The sequence below is a fragment of the Cetorhinus maximus genome, chromosome 11 (assembly GCF_964194155.1).
Source record: "Cetorhinus maximus chromosome 11, sCetMax3.hap1.1, whole genome shotgun sequence".
Classification (NCBI taxonomy): Eukaryota; Metazoa; Chordata; class Chondrichthyes; order Lamniformes; family Cetorhinidae; genus Cetorhinus; species Cetorhinus maximus.
The window spans coordinates 128,595,103-128,614,888 of record NC_135889.1 but is presented as its reverse complement, the minus strand read 5'-3'; the positions used below and the strand labels follow the sequence as shown (position 1 = coordinate 128,614,888).

General features: G+C 44.5%; 1 protein-coding gene across 2 annotated transcripts in view; it reads right to left on the bottom strand.

Annotated features, from left to right (window-relative positions):
* Positions 1–19,786, bottom strand: part of LOC144686923 (E3 ubiquitin-protein ligase MARCHF4-like) — a 144,745-nt gene that overhangs the window by 100,898 nt on the left and 24,061 nt on the right. The window contains exon 2 of one of the 2 annotated variants that reach the window (XM_078552772.1): positions 4,643–4,718. The exons of the other annotated variant lie outside the window; for it this stretch is intronic. Coding sequence (XP_078408898.1) covers positions 4,643–4,718 — 76 coding nt within the window. The remainder of the gene's footprint in view (positions 1–4,642; positions 4,719–19,786) is intronic. 2 annotated transcript variants of the gene reach the window in all.

Sequence of the window (19,786 nt, the reverse complement as noted above, 5' to 3'; positions counted from 1 at the left end):
CATCTTCCCTTCAACACCAAACACATCTTCCCTTCACCCCCGCATTGGCATTCCTCCGGGACACCCTGATCCACTCTTCCATCAACCCCTACACCTCAACCCCCTCCCATGGCACCTTCCCATGCAATCGCAGAAGGTGCAACACCTGCCCCTTTACTTCCCCCCTACTCACCGTCCAAGGGCCCAAACGCTCCTTTCAAGTGAAGCAGCGCTTCACTTGCACGTCCCTCGATTTGGTCTACTGCATTTGCTGCTCCCAATGCAGTCTCCTCTACATTGGAGAGACCAAATGCAGATTGGATGATCGCTTTGCGGAACACCTTCGGTCTGTCCGCAAGCATGACCCAGACCTTTCTGTCACTTGCCATTTCAACACTCCACCCTGCTCTCATGCCCACATGTCCGTCCTTGGCCTGCTGCAATGTTCAAGTGAAGCTCAACGCAAACTGGAGGAACAGCACCTCATCTTCCGACTAGGTACTTTACAGCCTTCCGGACTTAGCATTGAGTTCAACAACTTCAGATCATGAACTCTCTCCTCCATCCTCACTCATTTTTGATCCCCTTTTTTCAAATGTTTATTTTTAAAATTTTTATACATACATTTTGTTCCCCAACTATTTCTATCATTATTTAAAAAATTTATTTGCATTCATTGTTTAATACCCACCTTTCAGCCTCTTTTGATCCTTGCTCCCACACTGTCCCCTCCCCCCCACCACACCCCCCCCAACGGCCATCTGTCACTGGCTCCTCCTGCTTTCTACTCTTAATGTCACCATTAGCACCTCCTTTAGCCAGTATCACCACCATCAACACCCCTTTGACCTTTTGTTTATGACATCTTTTGCAATCTCTCCTTTGCCTCCACCTATCACTGGCCTTCTATCCAGCTTCATCTGTCCCAGCCCCCTCTCCAGTAGTTATTTCACCAGATTTCTACTTCTCTTTAGTTCTGAAGAGGAGTAATCTGGACTCGATGTTAACTTTTTCTCTCCACAGATGCTGACAGACCTGCTGAGTTTTTCCAGCAATTTTTGTTTTTGTTTCAGACTTCCAGCATCTGCAGTATTTTGCTTTTATGTTGTTGAAGCATAACATCGTTACTGTTATATTCAATTCTTCTGGTAATAAAGGATCTCATTCCATTAGCCTTCTTGATTACTTGCTGTATCTGCATATTAACTTTTTGTGACTCATGTACTAAATGCCTAGATCCCTCTGCACCTCGAAATTCTGCAGTCATTCTCCATTTAAGTAATACTCTGTTTTTTTATTCTTCCTGCCAAAGTGAACAACTTCACATTTTCCTACTTTGTACTCCATCTGCCAGATTTTTGCCCACTCACTAAATATATCTGTCTGCAAACTCCTTATGTCTTCTTCACAATATATTTTTCTACTTTGTCTGCAAATTTAGCTACCATGCCTTCGCTACCCTCATCTAAGTCATCGATGTAAATTATAAAAAGTTGAGGCCTCAGCACAGACCCCTGACGGACTCCACTTGTCATGTCCTGCCAATCAGACAAAGACTCATTTATGAGTACTCTCTGTTTTCTGCCAGCCAGCCAATCTTCTATCCATGTTAATATGTTACTTCCTACACCATGAGCTTTTAGTTTCCGCAATAATCTTTGATGTGGCATGCCTTTTGCTAGTGCTGTTGGGGAGGGTTTGAACTAGCGTGTCAGATTGATGGGAACCTGAGGGCTGGCTCAAATTGGAAGGAAGCAAAGCTCATAACAGGAGCTAGAAAAGTAGCAAGTGAAATTAAAAGGCAGGTAAAATGAAGGTTAGCAGCAGCTAGGCTTGGAATGTGGAATAATGTTAAAAAGACAAAATTAAGGGCACTCCACCTGAATTCACGCATCATTTGCAACAAGGTAGATGATCTGAAGGCATAAATAGAGGTAATTGAGTAAGATCTAATTGTCATTACGGAAACGTGGCTGCAGGGTGACCAAGACAGGGAACTGAATATTCAAGGATATCAACATTTAGGAAGGACACAAAAGGAAAAGGAGGTGGTGATGCACTGATAATAAGGGATGGGATCAGTACATTAGTGAGGTAGGATCTCTGATCGGAAGAACAAAATGTGGAATCTGTTTGGGTGGAGCTAAGATACAGCAATGGGCAGCAAACATTGGTAGGAGTTGTTTATAGGCCACCAAACATTAGTAGTAGTGTGGGACATGTTACTAATCAGGAGATTAGAGAAGAATGTAGCATGGGCAATACAGTAATCATAGGTGACTTCAATCTGCATATAGACTGGTTAAACCTAATAAATACTAATGCTGTGGAGGATGAGTTTCTGGGGTGTGTTAGGGATGGTTTTCTAGAGGAGTATGTTAAGGAACTGGCTAGTAAATAGGCTATTTTGGATTTAGTATTATGTAACGAGAAAGGGCTAATTAATAATCTTGTTATGAAAGAGGTTTAGGGATGATTGACCTTCATATGATAAAATTTTACATTATGTTTGAAAATGAGATAGTTCAATCAGAAGCTAGGGTGTTAAATTTGAACAAAGGAAATTATGAAGGTACGAGGGGCAAATTGGCTGAGGTGGGAGGGGAAAATACATGAAAAGATATGATGAAACATAGGCAATGGATAGTCTTTAAAGAATTATTGCAGCAACTGTACATTCCTTCAAGGCACAAGAATCCAAAAAGAAAAGTCAATCAACAGAATCACAGAATCTCAACAGCACATCATGTCTGCACTGGCTCTACAAATGAGCATTATGACCCAGTGTCATTGCCCTGTCTTTTCCCTGTACCCCTGCACCTTTTTTCTATTCAAATAATCATCTAATGTCCTCTTGAATGCCTTGATTGAACCTTCCTCCGCCACACTTCCAAGCAGTACATTCTAGACCCAAACCACTCGTTGTGTGAAAATGTTTTTTCTCACGTCACATTCACTTCTTTTGCAAATCACCTTAAATCTGTGCCCTCTCGTTCAGTCAACCGTGGCTAACAAAGAAAGTTAAGAATTGTATAAGATAAAAGGAAAAGGCTTATTAAGTTGACAGAAATAGTAGTAAACCTGAGGATTGGGAGGACTTTAGAAAACAGCAAAGGAAGACCAAGAAACTGATAAAGAAAGGGAGAATATAATGTGAATGCAAACTAGCAAAAAACATCAAAATAGACTGTAAAAGCTTCTTTAAGTACATAAAAAGGAAATGTTTGGCTAAGACAAATGTGGGTCCATTACAGGCAGAGTCAGGGGAATTTATAATGGGGAATAGAGAAATGGCAGAGAAGCTAAATGATCACTTTGTCTGTCTTCACTAAGGAAGATACAAGAAATCTCCCAGAATTAGAGATCCAAGGGACTAGGGAAAATGAGGCGTTGAAGGAAATTAGTATTAGTAAGAAGGTTGTATTGGAGAAATTAATGGGACTGAAGGTTGATAAGTCCCTGGGACCTGATAAACCTGATATTCTGCATCAGTGTTGAAAGAGGTAGCTATGGAGATAGTGGATGCATTGGTGATCATCTTCCAAAATTCTATAGATTCTGGAACAGTTCCTGCAGATAAGGTAGCAAATGTCACTGCACTATTTAAGAAGGAAGGGAGAGAGAAAAGATGGAACTACAGGCCTGTTAGCCTTACATCAGCAGTAGGGAAAATACTAGAATCTATTGTAAAGGATGTGATAAATGGACACTAATATTAATAATGATCCGATTGGGCATAGTCAGCATGGATTTATGAATGGGAAATCACATTTGACGAACTTGTTGGAGTCTTTTGAGGATATTAGAAACAGAATTGATGGAAGAGGAGTCATTGGACATGGTATACTTGGATTTTCAGTAGACCTTCGATAAAGTCTACCATAGGAGACTGGTTAGCAAAATTAAAGCACATGGGAAAGGAGGTAATAAACTAGCATGGATTAAGTACTGGTTAACAGGCAGAAAACAGAGTAGGAATAAACGAGTCATTCTCACATTGGCAGGCTGTGACTAGTGAGGTACTATAAGGATCAGTACTTGGGCCCCAGCTGTTCACCATATATATCAATGATTTGGATATGGGAACCAAATATTTCCAATTTCGTGGACAACACAAAGCTAGATGGGAATGTGTGTTGTGAGGAAGATGCAAAGTGGTTTCAAGGGGATTTGGACAGACTTGGCAAGTGGACAAGAACATGGCAGATGGAATATAATGTGGAAAAATGTGAGGCTGTCCACTTTGGTAGGGGAAACATATGTACGGAGCATTTCTTAAGTGATAAGAGATTAGAAAGTGTAGATGTACAAAGGGACCTGGGTGTCCTTGTTAATAAGTCACTGAAACTCTTTCGAGTTATCGACAGTCACAGATTGCAACTCTTTCGAGTACAATCACAGTTCTTGGTTTCCGGGAGTGGGACATGAACCCACAACCCTCTGATTCAAAGGCGAGGGTGCTATGAACTGAGCCACAGCTGACACCTCCAATAAGTCACTGAAAGCGAACATGCAGGTGCAGCAGCCAATTAGGAAAGCTAATGGTATGTTAGTCCTTATCGCAAGAGGATTTGAGTACAGGAGTAGCGAAGTCTTGCTTCAATTGTTTAGAATCTTTGTTAGACTGCACCTGGAGTAGTGTGTGCAGTTTTGGTCCCCTTACCTCAGGAAGGATGTTATTGCCATAGGGAGAGTGCAACGAAGGTTCATCAAACTTGTTCCCGGGAGGTGGGACTGTCCTGTGAAGAGAGACTGGGAAAACTAGGCCTGTATTCTCCAGAGTTTCGAAGAATGAGAGGTGATCTCATTGAAACCTACAAAATAATTCAAGGGATAGACAGGGTAGATGCAGGTAAGATGTTTCCCCTGGTTGGGGAGTCTACAACCGGCGGTCACAATTTCAAAAAATTCAAAATTTCAAAAGCCAATTAGGACACAGATTAGGAGAATTTTTTTTACTCAGTGTTGTGAATCTTTGGGATTATTTACCCCAGAGGGCCGTGGAAGCTCAGTCATTGAGTATGTTTAAAGCACCGACTGACAATTTCTAAATTCCAATGACATAAAGGGATATTGGGATAGCATGGGGAAAAGGCATTGAACTGGATGGTCAGCCGTGATCGCATTGAATGGTGTAGCAGGCTTGATGGGCTGAATGGCCTACTCGCGCTCCTATGTTCCTTCTGGGTAAATGGTCATGACTGACAAGGGTTTATGTGGTCAGTTTTTCTATGGTGTCAAGGCAATGGTCTCTCTAGAGTCTCACGGGTAATGAAGGCAAGCTGAATAGTGTCTTAGGGAGAGTTCTCACATATGGTTGTCATTACTGCAGTCAATGCACAATGTCTTCCTCCACAATCATGAATGAAAAGGAGGAATACTCATCTGTGGTCCTCCAAGATAACCTTCACCAGGGGTGGAGTGGGGATCTCATGTCTACATGGATGCCAAGCACAGGGCTTAGCATTGGCTTAACGGCTCAGACATGGAGACTAATCTACCAAGAATTTGCTGACTAGATAGATCACTGCAATTTGTTCACAGATCCACCACCAATGCACAGTAGCAGCAGTGTGTACCACCTATAAGATGCACCGCAGGAATTCACCAAGGCTCCTGAGACAGCACCTTCCATATCCATGACCACTACCATCTAGAAGGACAAGGGCAGCAGATAGATGGGAACACCACTACTTGCAAGTTACCCTCCAAGTCACTCACCATCCTGACTTGGAAATATATCGCCGTTCCTTCACTGTTGCTGGGTCAAAATCCTGAAACTCCCTTCCTAACAGCACTGTGGGTGTACCTACACCACAGACTTCAGTGGATCAAGAAGCCAGCTCACCACCAACTTCTCAAGGGCAACTAGGATAGGCAAATGCTGGTCCAGCCAGCGAAGCCCACATCTTGTGAATGAAATTTTTTACAAGTCCCCTAGTTCGAGATTCCCCACTAGTGGAAACATCTTCTCAACATCTACCCTGTTAAGCCCCCTCAGAATCTTGTACATTTCAATAAGAGGTGACCAGGTATGTAGATGAGGGCAATGCATTTGACGTAGTCTACTTGGACTTCAGCAAGGCTTTTGATAAGGTCCCGCATGGGAGACTGATAACGAAGGTAAGAGCCCATGGGATCCAAGGCAATTTGGAAAATTGGATCTAGAATTGGCTGAGTAGCAGGAAGCAGAGGGTAATGGTCCAGGGGTGTTTTTGTGACTGGATGCCTGTGTCCAGTGAGGTTCCACAGAGATCGGTGTTGGGTCCCTTGCTGTTTGTGGTATATATAAACGATTTAGAGTTGAATGTAGGAGGGTTGATCAGTAAGTTCGCGGATGACATGAAAATTGGTGGGGTGGTAAATAGTGAGGAGGATAGCCTAAGATTACAGGAGGATATAGATGGGCTGGTCAGATGGGCTGATCAGTGGCAAATGGAATTTAATCCGGTTAAGTGTGAGGTGATGCACTTGGGCAGGACAAACAAGGCACGGGAATAAACGATGAATGGTATGACCCTGGGAAGTACCGAGGATCAGAGGAACCTTGGTGTGCATGTCCATTGGTCCCTTAAGGGCAGGTAGATAAGGTGGTTAAGAAGGCATATGGGATACTTGCCTTTATTTGCCGAGGCATAGCATATAAGAGCAGGGAGGTTATGCTGGAACTGTATCAAACGCTGGTTAGGCCACAGCTAGAGTATTGCATGCAGTTCTGGAATCCACATTATAGGAAGGATGTGATTGCACTAGAGAGAATGCAGAGGAGATTTACCAGGATGTTGCCTGGGCTGGAGAGCATTAGTTATGAGGAGAGATTGGGTAGACTAGGGTTATTTTCCCTGGAGCAGAGGAGATCGAGGAGGGACATGATTGAGGTGTGTAAAATTATGAGGGGCATAGATAGGGTAGACAGGAAGGAACTTTTCCCCTTGGTGGAGGGATCAATAACCAGGGGGCATAGATTTAAGGTAAGGGGCAGGATGTTTAGAGGGGATGTGAGGAAGGTTTTTTTCACCCAGAGGGTGGTGGGAATCTGGAACACTGCCTGAAAGGGTGGTAGAGGCAGAAACCCTCATAACATTTAAGAAGTATTTGGATGTGCACCTGCAATGCCATGGCATACAAGGCTATGGGCCTAATGGTGGAAAATGGGATTAGAAGTTAGGTACTTGTTTAACTGATGCAGACTCGATGGGCTGAAGGGCCTTTTTCTGTGCTGTAGCCTTCTATGACTCTAAGATCACCCCTCATTCTTCTAAACTCCAATGAATAAAGGCCTAACCTGTTTAGCTGTTCTTGATAAGTCACCCCCTTCATCCCAGGAATCAGCCTAGTGATCTCTTTTGAACTGCTTCTGATGCCAGATTTCTTAAATACGGTGGCCAAAACTGTACACAGTACTCCAGGTGTGGCCTCGTCACCCTGTACAGTTGTAACAAGACTTCCCTATTTTTAAACTCCAACCCCCCAGCAATATAGACCAAAATTCCATTTGCCTTCTTAATTACTTGCTGCACCTGCATGCTAACTGTTTGTGTTTCATGCACAAGAACACCCTGATCCCTCTGTGCTGCACTTTTTTGGAGTCTTTCTCCATTTAAATAATAGTCTGCCTTTTGATTCTTCCTACCAAAGTGCATGACCTCACACTTTCCTACATTAAACTCCACCTGCCAAGTTTTTGCCCACTCACTCAATCTATGTATAATCCCCTTGCAGATTCCTTATGTCCTCATCACAACATGCCTTCCCACCTATTTTTGTATTGTCAGCAAATTTGGATACATTACATTCTGCCCTCTCCTCCAAGTCATTAATATAGATAGTAAATAATTGAGGCCCTAGGACTGATACTTGTGGCACTCCACTAGTTACATCTTTCCAACCTGAAAAAGATCCATTAATCCTGACTCTGTCTTTTGTGTGTTAACCAATCCTCAATCCATGCTAATACATTACCCCCAATACCATGAGCTCTCATCTTGTGCAATAACCTTTTATATGGCACCTTATCGAATGCCTTCTGGAAATCCAAATACACTACATCTACTGGTTCCCCTTTGCCAACTCTGCTTGTTATATCCTCAAAAAACTCTAACAAATTTGTCAAATGTGATTTCCCTTTCACAAAACCATGTTGACTCTGTTTGATTGCGTTAAGCTTTTCTAAATGTCCTGCTATTTCTACCTTATTAATGGACTCTAGCATTTTCCCAATGACAGATATTAGACTGACTGGCCTATAGTTTCCTACTTTTTGTCTCCCTCCCTTCTTCTAGTGAGTTCTAGAATATTTCGACCAAAGCCTCCACTATCTCTGCAGCCCCTTCCTTTAAAACCCTTGGATGCAGGCCATCAGGTCGTGGCAACTTTAGTCCCATTAGTTTGTCAAATACTTTGTCCCTTGTGATACAAAATCTTTCCTCCCATTAGTTCCTTGCTTATCTGATATCTTTGGGATGTTTATAGTGTCCTCCATCGTGAAGACTGATGCAAAATATTGGTTTAAATTATCTGCCATTTCCTGTTCCCCGTTATCAATTCTCCAGTCGCATCCTCCAAGGGTCCCACGCTCACTTTAGCCACTCTCTTTCTTTTTATATACCCGTAGAAGCTCTTGCTGTTTGTTTTTATTTTTCTTGCCGATTTACTTTCATAATCGATTTTCTCCCTCTTTATTAGCTTTGGTCATCCGTTGCTGGTTCCTAAAAAAAATTCCCAATCGTTTGGCCTACCATTAGTTTTTGCCGCTTTGTATGCCTTAGTTTTTGATACTCTCCTCGACCACCTTTGTTACCACGGGTGGTTCATCCTTCTTGAGTCCTTCTTTTTGACTGGGTTAACTTTTTGCTGAGCGTTATGAAATAGCTGCTTAAATGTCTGCCGCTGCTCATACACTGACCTTCCTCTTAGTCTATTTCCCAGCCCACTTCAGACAACTCTTTCTTAATATCTCTGTAATTGCCCTTACTTAGGTTGAGGACACTGGTTTGAGACCCGACTCTTCAGGGGCCTATAGACAACTCCCACCTGTGACATCTTCTTCTTACTATTCCTTATTTCCACCCAAACCGATTCCACATCACGATCTATTGCACCTATATCACTATTCACCACCGCACTGATACGTTCCTTTATTAACATAGCTACCCCACCTCCTTTTCCTTTTTGTCTATTTTTCTGGAACGTCGAATACCCATGAATATTGAGTTCCCAATCTTGGTCACCCTGCAACTACGTCTCTGTAATAGCTATCAGTCATATTCATTTATTTCTATTTGTGTCGTCAACTCATCTATCTAGTTACAAATGCTGTATGCATTCAGATAAAGAGCCTTAAGCTTTGGCTTTTTACCATTATTACTCATTCTGGTTCAAATTTCTGCTGCTCTCTTTTCTGCCCCTTCCTGTCACATTTCGATTTTCGTTCGCCTCTTCAATACCCTGCACCTCTGCTCTCTCATTTCTTTTTTGATTTTTTAAATTTCCCTTCAATTGAACCTTGCCCCCTGCTAATTTAAAGTTCTACCTACAACCCTAGCTATACGATTCATCAGGATACTGGTCCCAGCATGGTTCGAATGAAACCCATCCCAACTGAACAGCTCTCTGCTTCCCCAGTACTGGTGCCTGTGCCCCATGAATCAGAACCCACATTTCTCCCACACCAATCTTTGAGCCGCGCATTTACCTCTCTAATCTTTTTTACCCTACGCCAATTTGTACGTGGCTCAGGTAGTAATCTGGAGGTTATTACCTTTGTGGTTCTGCTTCTTAATTTAGCCCCGAGCTGTTCGTAATCCTTCAGCAGAACCGCTTTCCTAGTCCTACCTATGTCATTGGTATCTACGTGGACCATGACAACTGGATCCTTCCCCTCCCACTCCAAGTTCCTCTCCAGCCCAGAAGAGATGTCCTTAACCTTGGCACCAGGTAGACAACACAGCCTTCAGGACTCTCTGTCTTGCTGCAGAGAACAGTATATATTCCCCTAACTATGCTATCCCCTATTACTACTACATTTCTCTTTTCTCCCCCCACTTGAATGGTGCTCTGTACCACAGTGCTGTGGTCATTTCGCTCATCCTCCCTGCAGTCTGACTTCAGCTCTGATAGGTACAAACATGTTGAAGGGGCTCTCTGCCACTGGTTATCTCCCGCTATCGCTGCCCTTCTCACGTAGGTCTGCTCTCCATGTGCACCTATCTACATATGAGTGAAAGGCAATGTCGGAGGCACCTCAGGATGTCCAGCAATGTGGTTGCTCACGTATGTCAGCTTCTCCATTAAGACCTGCATCTGCAAGGACTTGGAGGCAATCCCATGCCGGTGGCATTAAAGGTCACCACAGCTCTAAACTTCTTTGCCAGTAGCTCCTTCCAGGGCTCCATTGTACAGTATTTCCCAGTCAGTGACAAGTGTGTCTGGGAGGTGATAGATGCCCTCTTCAGAAGAGGGCACCAAATTGTCAAATTCCACTTGAATCCTGAGAGCCAGGCAGCCAGAGCATTGGGTTTTGCAATAACTGCAGGATTCCTGCAAGTGCAAGGGGCCATTTATTGACTGCACACATGTGGCCTTGAGAGCTCCTTGGCATCAGCCAGTTACATTCATCAACAGCAAAGATTTCCACTCTTTGAACTGATATGTGATCACGCCAGATAAATCCTGCATGTTTGTGCGCAGTTCCCAGGAAGCTCTATGGATGCCTACATTCTGAACACGCTGCAGACACTGTGGATTCTGAACCCACTCCCAGGTGCCACAAATTTTTGAAGGACCTCGGTGATTGTAGGGCTGGTTCCTTGGGGACAAGTGATACCCCCAGAAGACCTGGCTGATGACGCTAGTTTGCTGTGTGCAGAGTGGCGCCAAGGAGAGGTGCAATGCTGCACATACCTCCACAAAGGCCATCATTGAGCAGACAATGGGCCTTCTAAAGATGAGGTTCAGATGTTTGGACTGCTCAGGCGGGGCTCTCCAATACTCACCACAGAGTATGTCCCAGATCATTGTTGTCCCCTGCACAACCTCATGCAACAAAGAGGGGACATCTTTTAAGAGGGAGAAATGGAGGAGCGAGATGTCTCCTCTGGCAGAGAGGATGGTGAAGGAGATGTTGATAATGAGGGCCAGGGGTCTTATGGACACGGCAAACAGGCCCATGACTATCTGTTGGCTAACAGATTCCAGGCAGAGTAAATTGCTGAAACTTATCCTTTACTATTTTGTTTTCTAGCCTCGGCTGGCTGGCAGGCTCCAGCTCTTTATTTGTAACACATTATACTTTACTCTCATATACCTTGAATTATTACACTATTTAAATTGCACTACTTAACGTCAGCCCTGCTGGTGGTGTGATCCTTTGCATGTGACAAGCTGTGCTGACATACAGAGCCCTTGCACCAAATACGTGCATCAGAATCTGCACAGCACTCAGCGACCTCGAGTGCATGCAAGTAGTAATTAAATTTTTCCCACGCCTCTCAAATTCTGTAAGCATGGCACATTGAAAACAACATGATCTTTTTACCTCAGCAGGGATGCACTCATGTCACTCTTGCACCTGCTCCCAATGGGGAGTCAACCATGTAGAAAACTTTCAGGAGAAACATGGGTGCACAGGGAGAAACAGCATGAGAATACCATTTGGCCCCTCGCGATCGCTCCTCCATGGACCTTGATCAGGTGAGTTCTTGTAACTACTACCCAATCACCAATTGCCCTCCATAGCCCCATATCTCTAACTGATATCTTTATCACGCCAAAAAGTACCAAAGTAACTTTGGAGTCTAGTCAATGACAGTGCCCCAACTGCACTATGGGGTGTGGAGGACCAACCACTCTGGACCCTCCCATTGCAGAGAGTCCTACAAATCTCAGTCCTAGATTGCCTTAGCTTTACTGTAAGACTTTGTTCCGTCATTCTGGGTGCCCCCAGCTAGGTTAAACATCTTTCCTGTTTGGACCCTGCAGAGCCCTGTAAGAGCTCTTGATGCTTAACACAGCTTCTCAGTCCTCCGCACGCTCCAGCACATAGGCCCATTCTACTTGCTCTAACTTCATGGGATAATATAAGGAAGTCAGATGAACTTTGATTGCAATCTCTTTTTGTGAGGTCTATTCCTACCCTTGATATGGAGACGAGCAGGCCAAACAATTCTCTGTGAGGTCCCACAAAGGCTGCAGTCAACTGCACACACATGCCTTTCATCCTACACTCAATCCCTCTTGCAGTCAAGGCCTATTGCCTCCTTACTTGCAGCTTTCACCTGAATATTAGCACAATATTACATTTGAACACGGACATGCACACCTCATTATTTCCTAACATCTAGGGAAGCCTCTGGTTTTCTAGATTCCAGTGAGGTGAGAGTAACTGCCCTTGACATCAAGGCAGCATTTGACCGAGTGTGGCATCAAGGAACCCTAGCAAAACTGGAGTCATTGGGAATCAGGGGGAAAACTCTCTGCTGGTTGCAGTCACACCTAGCACAAAGAAAGATGGTTGTGGTTGTTGGAGGTCAATCATCTTGGTTCCAGGACATCACTGCAGGAGTTCCTCAGGGTAGTGACCTAGGCCCAACAACCTTCAACTGCTTCATCAATGACCTGACTTCCATCATAAAGTCAGAAGTTCGCTGATGCTTGTGCAATGCTCAGCACCATTCACAACTCCACAGATACTGAAGCAGTACATGTCCAAATGCAGCAAGACCTGGACAATATCCATGCTTGCACTGACAGGTGTCAAGTAATCCACAAGTGCCAGGCAATGACCATCTCTAACAAAAGAGAATCCAACCATTGCCCCTTGACTGACATACAATGGCATTACCATCGCTGAAGCCCCCATTGTCAACATCCTGAGGGTTACCACTGACCAGAAACTGAACTAGACTAGCCATATAAATACTGTGGCTACAAGAGCAGGTCAGAGGCTAGTAATCCTGTGGCAAGTAACTCGCCTTCTGGCCCTCCAAAGCCTGTCCACCATCTACAAGGCACAAGTCAGGAATGTGATGGAATACTCTCCACTTGCCCGGATGAACAGAGCTCCAACAACATTCAAGAAGCTTGACATTGTCCAGGATATAGCAGCCCACTTGATTGGCACCCAATCCACAAACATTCACTCCCTCCACTGCCAACGCAAAGTGGCAGTAATGTATTCCATCTACAAGATGCACTGCAGCAACTCACCAAGCCTCCTTAGGCAGTACCTTCCAAACCCACGACCACTACCATTTAGAAGGACAAGGGCAACAGACACATGGGAACACCACCACCTGGAAGTTCCCCTCCAAGCCACTCATCATTCTGACTTGGAAATATATTGCCATTCCTTCACTGTCACTGGGTCAAAATCCTGGAACTCCCTCCGTAAAAGCGCTGTGGGTGTACCTGCGCCACATGGACTGCAGCGATTCAAGAAGGCAGCTCACCGCTGCATCCCACGATGTGATAGGATGACTGGCAGAGGAGAGGTTGAGTGGCAAGGCACCCTTGGAGTATGCTGGATTGAAACCTCCGGAGTGCCTTACTGGTGCTCCTCTTCCCTGTTGGCACCTTCCTGACTCCTTGAGGAAATAAGGTTGCAGTGGGGGTCGGGAAGTCGAGGTGTCTGTCCCCCTCTTGTCTAGCCACTGTTGCACTGCTCCCATGGCTGGAACAATGGAGTGCAGGTCCAAGTGCATATCTGGCAGCTACTGTGCATTCTGCTGGACCCGGGTCTCCAAGGCGGCCAAACGCTCGCCTGCCAGAGCCTCCACAGCAGATAGAACAGGGATGGACTCCTCCATCCTTTGGCCCAGTCTGCGCATGGCCTCTGGCATCTCTGCCTGATGTTCCTCTGTCTGATATTCCCCTGCCTGTCTCTGCATCTCCATGTGGTTGCCTATGGCAGAGTCCAGAGGCTCGTCATCTGCATGGGGCTGAGCAGGGGCCTGGTCTCCAGCAGTCCACCGAACATCGGGAACCTCAGCTGTCACTGCCTCCACCAGCTGTGGACCCATGTCTGTGATGTGCTCACGAGATTATGACCCCAAGCCTAATCTAGAATGTGGACCCACCGAGGTCAATGTCTCTGCGCTGATGGAGGGTGCAGGTGAACACCATGATGGTGCATCCTCTGAGGATTTTGAGTCAAGTCCTCAGAGGTGGGGTTGGAGCTGGAGTTGTGAGTAAGTTGCCTTCTTTTCCTCCCCCTTTTTTTGTTGGCTCCTGGAGTGGAGAAGAGAAAGGTTTAATGGAAGTCTAAGCAGGCTCCCCTATCTAAACAATGTCTCATTCTGCTGGCACATCTGACAACTGCAGATTGGAGGCATCCTCACTGGCTTGCTCGTGGAGTCCTGTCTCGCCCTTGGTGCATGCATGGTCCCAGTCCTCCCTGGCTAGTTCTGTAGCCTCTTCTTCAAACGTGCTGAGCACTCTATCTGAGATACCGCCGCCAGTCTTGGACCACTCCTTCCTGTTGCAGACAGAGAAGGATCGATTGTCATCCCAATGGGTGTATGAGCAGTTTAGGAGCGTGCATGCCTATGGCAGCTGCTGAGCCCTCCCCAGTAAGCGATTAACAAGCAGGAAGTTCTGCAACTGTTAGAACATTGAGAGTATAAAGTGGCTGCCACACATTCTGTGCACATGTCCCATCTGCTGCTGCGTCCTGCAAACCAAACTCCTGTCTAAAATCCCTGTGCGCTCGCACACTTACACTGCCTGATGTCCTTCTGAGTGTCACTTTGAAGTGAGTAGACGGTGCCACTTACCCTGGCAGAGAACAGCAGATTGTTCATCCTTTTCCTGCACTGCTGGGCAGTTCTCCTATGGACCCCACAGAAACTAACCTCCACTGCAACCTCTGTCCAGGCCACCACGGTCAGACAGGAGAGCCTCCTGCTACCATCTCTGGGAAACAGGATCTTCTGCCTTTCCTGGGTCGCCTAGAGGAGACGCATCACTGAATCGTTGTCCTCTTTGGGACATTCTGGATGAATAATCTAGAGCTCCTGGCTTGCAGTGAATGAATGGCTGTCTGGGTGCCATTTAAATGTGGCGCCAGAACCCCTGACCCCATGAGGTAAGGGTGGGCATAGTGACTTCCTACCCACCCCCGCCACAAGATTCGCTAGGCTCCTCACGTTTTAAAAAATTTATTCTTTCACAGGATGTGGGCGTCGCTGGTTAGGCCAACATTTATTGCCCATCCCCAATTGCCCTTGAGAAGGTGGTGGTGAGCTGCCTTCTTGGAAGACCACAGTAGGCACATGCATGAGCATGTGTAATGAGCTGAACAGCACCAAGTCGCAGCTGTCCTGCCCCCAACTGGAAGTCACTCATTTCCGCTCCCGCCACCCAACATATTCCAGAATGGAAGATACCACTCAGAGTAAACACAAGGCGAAAGGAAGGGCATGCAAAGCTAAAACTCCCTGGATGTCTAAAGATGGAAAGATTAAAATGAAACAGAAAAAGGAGGCTTATAATAAGTTTCAGATTCATAGTTCAATAATGTCCTTTAGCGAAAGAAATCTGCTGTCCTTATCCTGGTCTGGCCTACATGTGACTCCAGACCCACAGCAATGAGGTTGACTCTTAACTGCCCTCTGAAATGGCCTAGCAATTCACTCAGTTCAAGGACAATTAGGGATGAGCAATAAATGCTGGTCTTGCCGGCGATGCCCACATCCCATGAATGAATAAAAAAATAGAGAACAAAACTATGATAGAAACCATAAGATCAAACTGAATACAGAAAGTGCAGAGGAGATCAAAAGAAGGGAATAAGATGAGCAAAAAGAGTGTATGAGAACAGATTAACTGACAACAGAAAAGGGTTAAAACTAGTCAAAGGAAGGGTGTGGCTAATTCAGGACCAAAAAAGAAATCTTCTTTTGAAGGCAGGGAGTACGGCTGAGGTAACTCAAGTGAGTATTTTTGTCTTCAATGGAGAAGATAATGTTGACAAAGTCATGGCGGATCAGGGATTAGAGAAAGTTGGTAAGATAAAAATAAAGAGGAGTTACTTAAAAGGTTGACAGCTCTCGAAGCCAACAATTCTGTTGAAGAGGTGTGTGTGTGTGTGTGGACACTTCTGTTTGCATAAAAGGCCATTTGGCTCATCATGTCTGTGCCAACTCTTTGAAAGAGCTATCCAATTAGTCCCACTCCCCCTCTCCCCCTGCTCTTTTGCCATAGCTCTGTAAACTTTGGCTTTTCAAATATTTATCTAATTTTTGAAATTTATCACTGAATTTGCTGCTAGGAGTGCATTCCAGATCCTAACAATTCATTCCATAAATAAAATATCCTCAATCCCCCTTTGGTCTGTACTGGAGTGCTACATTGGGCTGCAGTTGGAGTGCTTCAGTTGGAGTTTGGCAAGAGAGTGAGTTCAGTGAAGAGGGAAGGAGATGATCCTTTCATTTTCTACCTTTATTCAGTAAGAAGAGTGGTGGCCTTGGTATGTAGGAGCTGGTGAGTATTTCATCTGTTCATAATATTCTCTAAATTAGAGGAAGTAAAAGTAAAGGGAATAATTTAAGGGTAAGTCATGGCAGGGCATCTCAGCCAAGTGGAATGCTCCTGTGTGATGTGGGAATTCAGGAACACTTCCACTGTCCAGAGCGACCACATGTGCAGGAAGTGTCTCAAGCTGCAACTACTCAAAATCTGCGTTTTGATGCTGGAGCTGCGGTGGAATTTACTGTGGAGCATCCACAAGGATGAGATCTTCATGGATAGCACGTACAGTGAGGTGGTCATGTCGCATGCAAGGAGTTCACAGGCAGAAAGGGAATGGGTGACCGCCAGGCACATTAAAAGCATGAGGCAAGTAGTGCAGGAGTCCCTTGGGTCCATCTACCTCTCTAACAGATTTTCCATTTCGGATACTGCTTGGGGAGATGGTTTCCCAGGGTGAATGCAGCAAGAGCCAAGTCTGTGGCATCGCAAGAAGCTCAGCTGCAAGGGGGGGAGAAAAAGAGTGTGAAATCAGTAGTGATCAGGGATTCTGTCGTAAGGGGAACAGATAGATGTTTCTGCGGCCATAGACATGACACCAGGATGGTATGTTGCCTCCCTGATGCCAGGGTCAAGGATGTAACTGAGCAGCTGCAGAACATTCTAAAGGTGGAGGTGAACAGCCGGAGGTCGTGGTCCATATCGGTACCAACGACTTAGGTAAAAAGAGGGGTGAGGTCCTGAAAGCAGGGAGCTGGGAAATAGATTAAAAAGCAGGATCTCAAAGGTAGTAATCTCAGGATTACTCCCAGTGCCACGTGCTAGCGAGATTAGGAACAGGAGAATAGACCAGATGAATGCGTGGCTGGAGAGATGGTGTAGGAGGGTGGGATTTAGATTCTTGAGGCATTGGGACCGATTCTGGGGAAGATGGGACCTTTACAAGCTGGACAGGTTGCACCCCAGCAGGACCGGGACCAATTTCCTCGCAGGGGTATTTGCTAGTACTGTGGGGAGGGTTTAAACTAGATTGGCAGGGGGATGGGAACCTGGGTGGGGAGACACAAGGGAGGAAAACAAAGATAGGAATGAAAGACAGAGAAGTAGAAAGCAAAAATGGAAGGCAGAGGAAATGAGGGCTAGCAGCAAATAGGGCCATAGTACAAAAAAAATGTGTAAAACTGTTAAAAAGACAAGTCGAAAGGCACTGTATCTGAATGCACGGAGCATTCCCAATAAGATAGATGAATTAACAGTGCAAATAGATGTAAACGGGCACGATATGATTGCGATTACGGGGACATAACTGCAGGGTGACCAAGGCTGGGAACTGAATTTCCAAGGGTACTCGATATTTAGAAAGGACAGGCAAAAAGGAAAAGGAGGTGGGGTGGCATTGTTAGTTAAGGATGAAATCAGCGCGATAGTGAGAGGACACTGGCTCAGAAAATCTAGATGTTGAATCAGTCTGGGTGGAGCTAAGAAGCAACAAGGGTGGAAAACATTAGTGGGAGTTGTCTATAGGCCTCCAAACAGTAGTGATAAGGTAGGGGACAACATTAAACAGGAAATTAGAGATGCATGTAACAAGGGTGTTACAGTAATCATGGGTGACTTTGATCTACATATGGACTGAGCAAACCAAATTAACAATAATACTGTGGTGAATGAATTCCTGGAGTGTGTACAAGATGGTTTTTTAGACCAGTGCTTGAGGAACCAACTAGGGAACAGGCTATCATGAATTTGGTATTGTGCAATAAGAAGGGTTTAATTAATAATCTTGTTGTGTGAGGTCCTTTAGGGAACAGTGACCATAACACAATGGAATTCATTAGGAAGGAAAGTGAAGTGGTCTGATCTGAAATGAGGGTCTTAAATCTTAACAAAGGAAACTACAAAGGTATGAGGCGTGAGTTGGCTAAGATAGATTGGGGAACTTCATTAAAAGATGGGTAGGCAATGGCTAATATTTAAGTAACAAATGTGTGCATTGCAATAGTTATACATTCCTTTCTTGCACAAAAACACAACAGGAAAAGCAGCCCAATCATGGCTAACAAAATAAATTAAGGATAGATCCAAAGAGGAGTCATATAAAGTTGCTAGAAAAAGTAGCAAGTCTAAGGATTGGGAGCAGTTTAGAATTCAGCAAAGAAGGACCTTTAATCAAAGGATTGATTAAGAGGGGAAAAATAGAGTAGAAGGGTAAACTTGCAAGGAACATAAAAGCGGACTGTAAGAGCTTCTATAAGTATGTAAAAAGAAAAAGATTAGTGAAGACAAATGTAGGAATGTAGGTCCTTTACAGTTCGAAACAGGAGAATTTATAAGAGAGAACAAGAAAATGGCAGAGTAATTAAACAACTACTTTAGTTCTGTCTTCATGGAGGAAGACACAAATTACTTCCCAGAAATGCTAGGAAACCAAGGGTCCAGTGAGAAGGAGGAATTGAAGGAAATTAGTATTACTAAAACAATAGTGCTGGAGAAAATAATGGGACAGAAAGCTGATAAATCCCCAGGGTCTGATAATCTACATCCCAGAGCACTAAAGAAGGTGGCCATGGAAATAGTGGATGCATTGGTTGTCATCTTCTAAAATCCTGTAGACTATGGAACAGTCCCAGAAGATTGGAGGGTGGGAAATGTAACCGTGCTATTTAAAAAAGGAGGGAGGGAGAAAACAGGGAATTACAGACAGGTTAGCCGAACATCATTGGTAGGGAAAATGCTGGAGTCTATTATAAATGATGTGATAACAGGACACTTAGAAAATATCAACGGGATTAGATAAAGTCAGCATGGATTTATGAAAGGGAAATCATGTTTGACAAACCTACTGGAGTAAATCTCCTCTGCACCCTCTCCAAGGCCTTGGCTATATTCTTGACGTATGTAGTACTCAAAATCAGACACAATGCTCCAATTAATACTGGAGCCAAAGTGTTTTATAAAGGTTTAACATAATTTCTTGGCATTTGTATTATTTCTCTGTTGATAAAATCCAGGATCCCAGATACTTTATGAACTGTTTTGTTGACCTGTCCTGCCACCTTCAATGATTTGTGCACAAACATTCTCAGGTCTCTCTGTTTCTAAATTATACCATTTAACTTCTGTTGTGTCTCCTCATTCTTCCTACCAAAATAAATTGGCTCACACTTTTCTGCATTGAATTTCATGCTATGTATCCCTCCTCTCGAAGTCTTATCATGTACTAAACTTAATTTGGTGCTATCTCAAATTTTGAAATTATGCCCTGTACCCCCAAGCCATTAATGTATATCAAAAACAGCAATGGTACTAGAAGTGAACTTTTTGATCTCCACTGTAAAGCTTC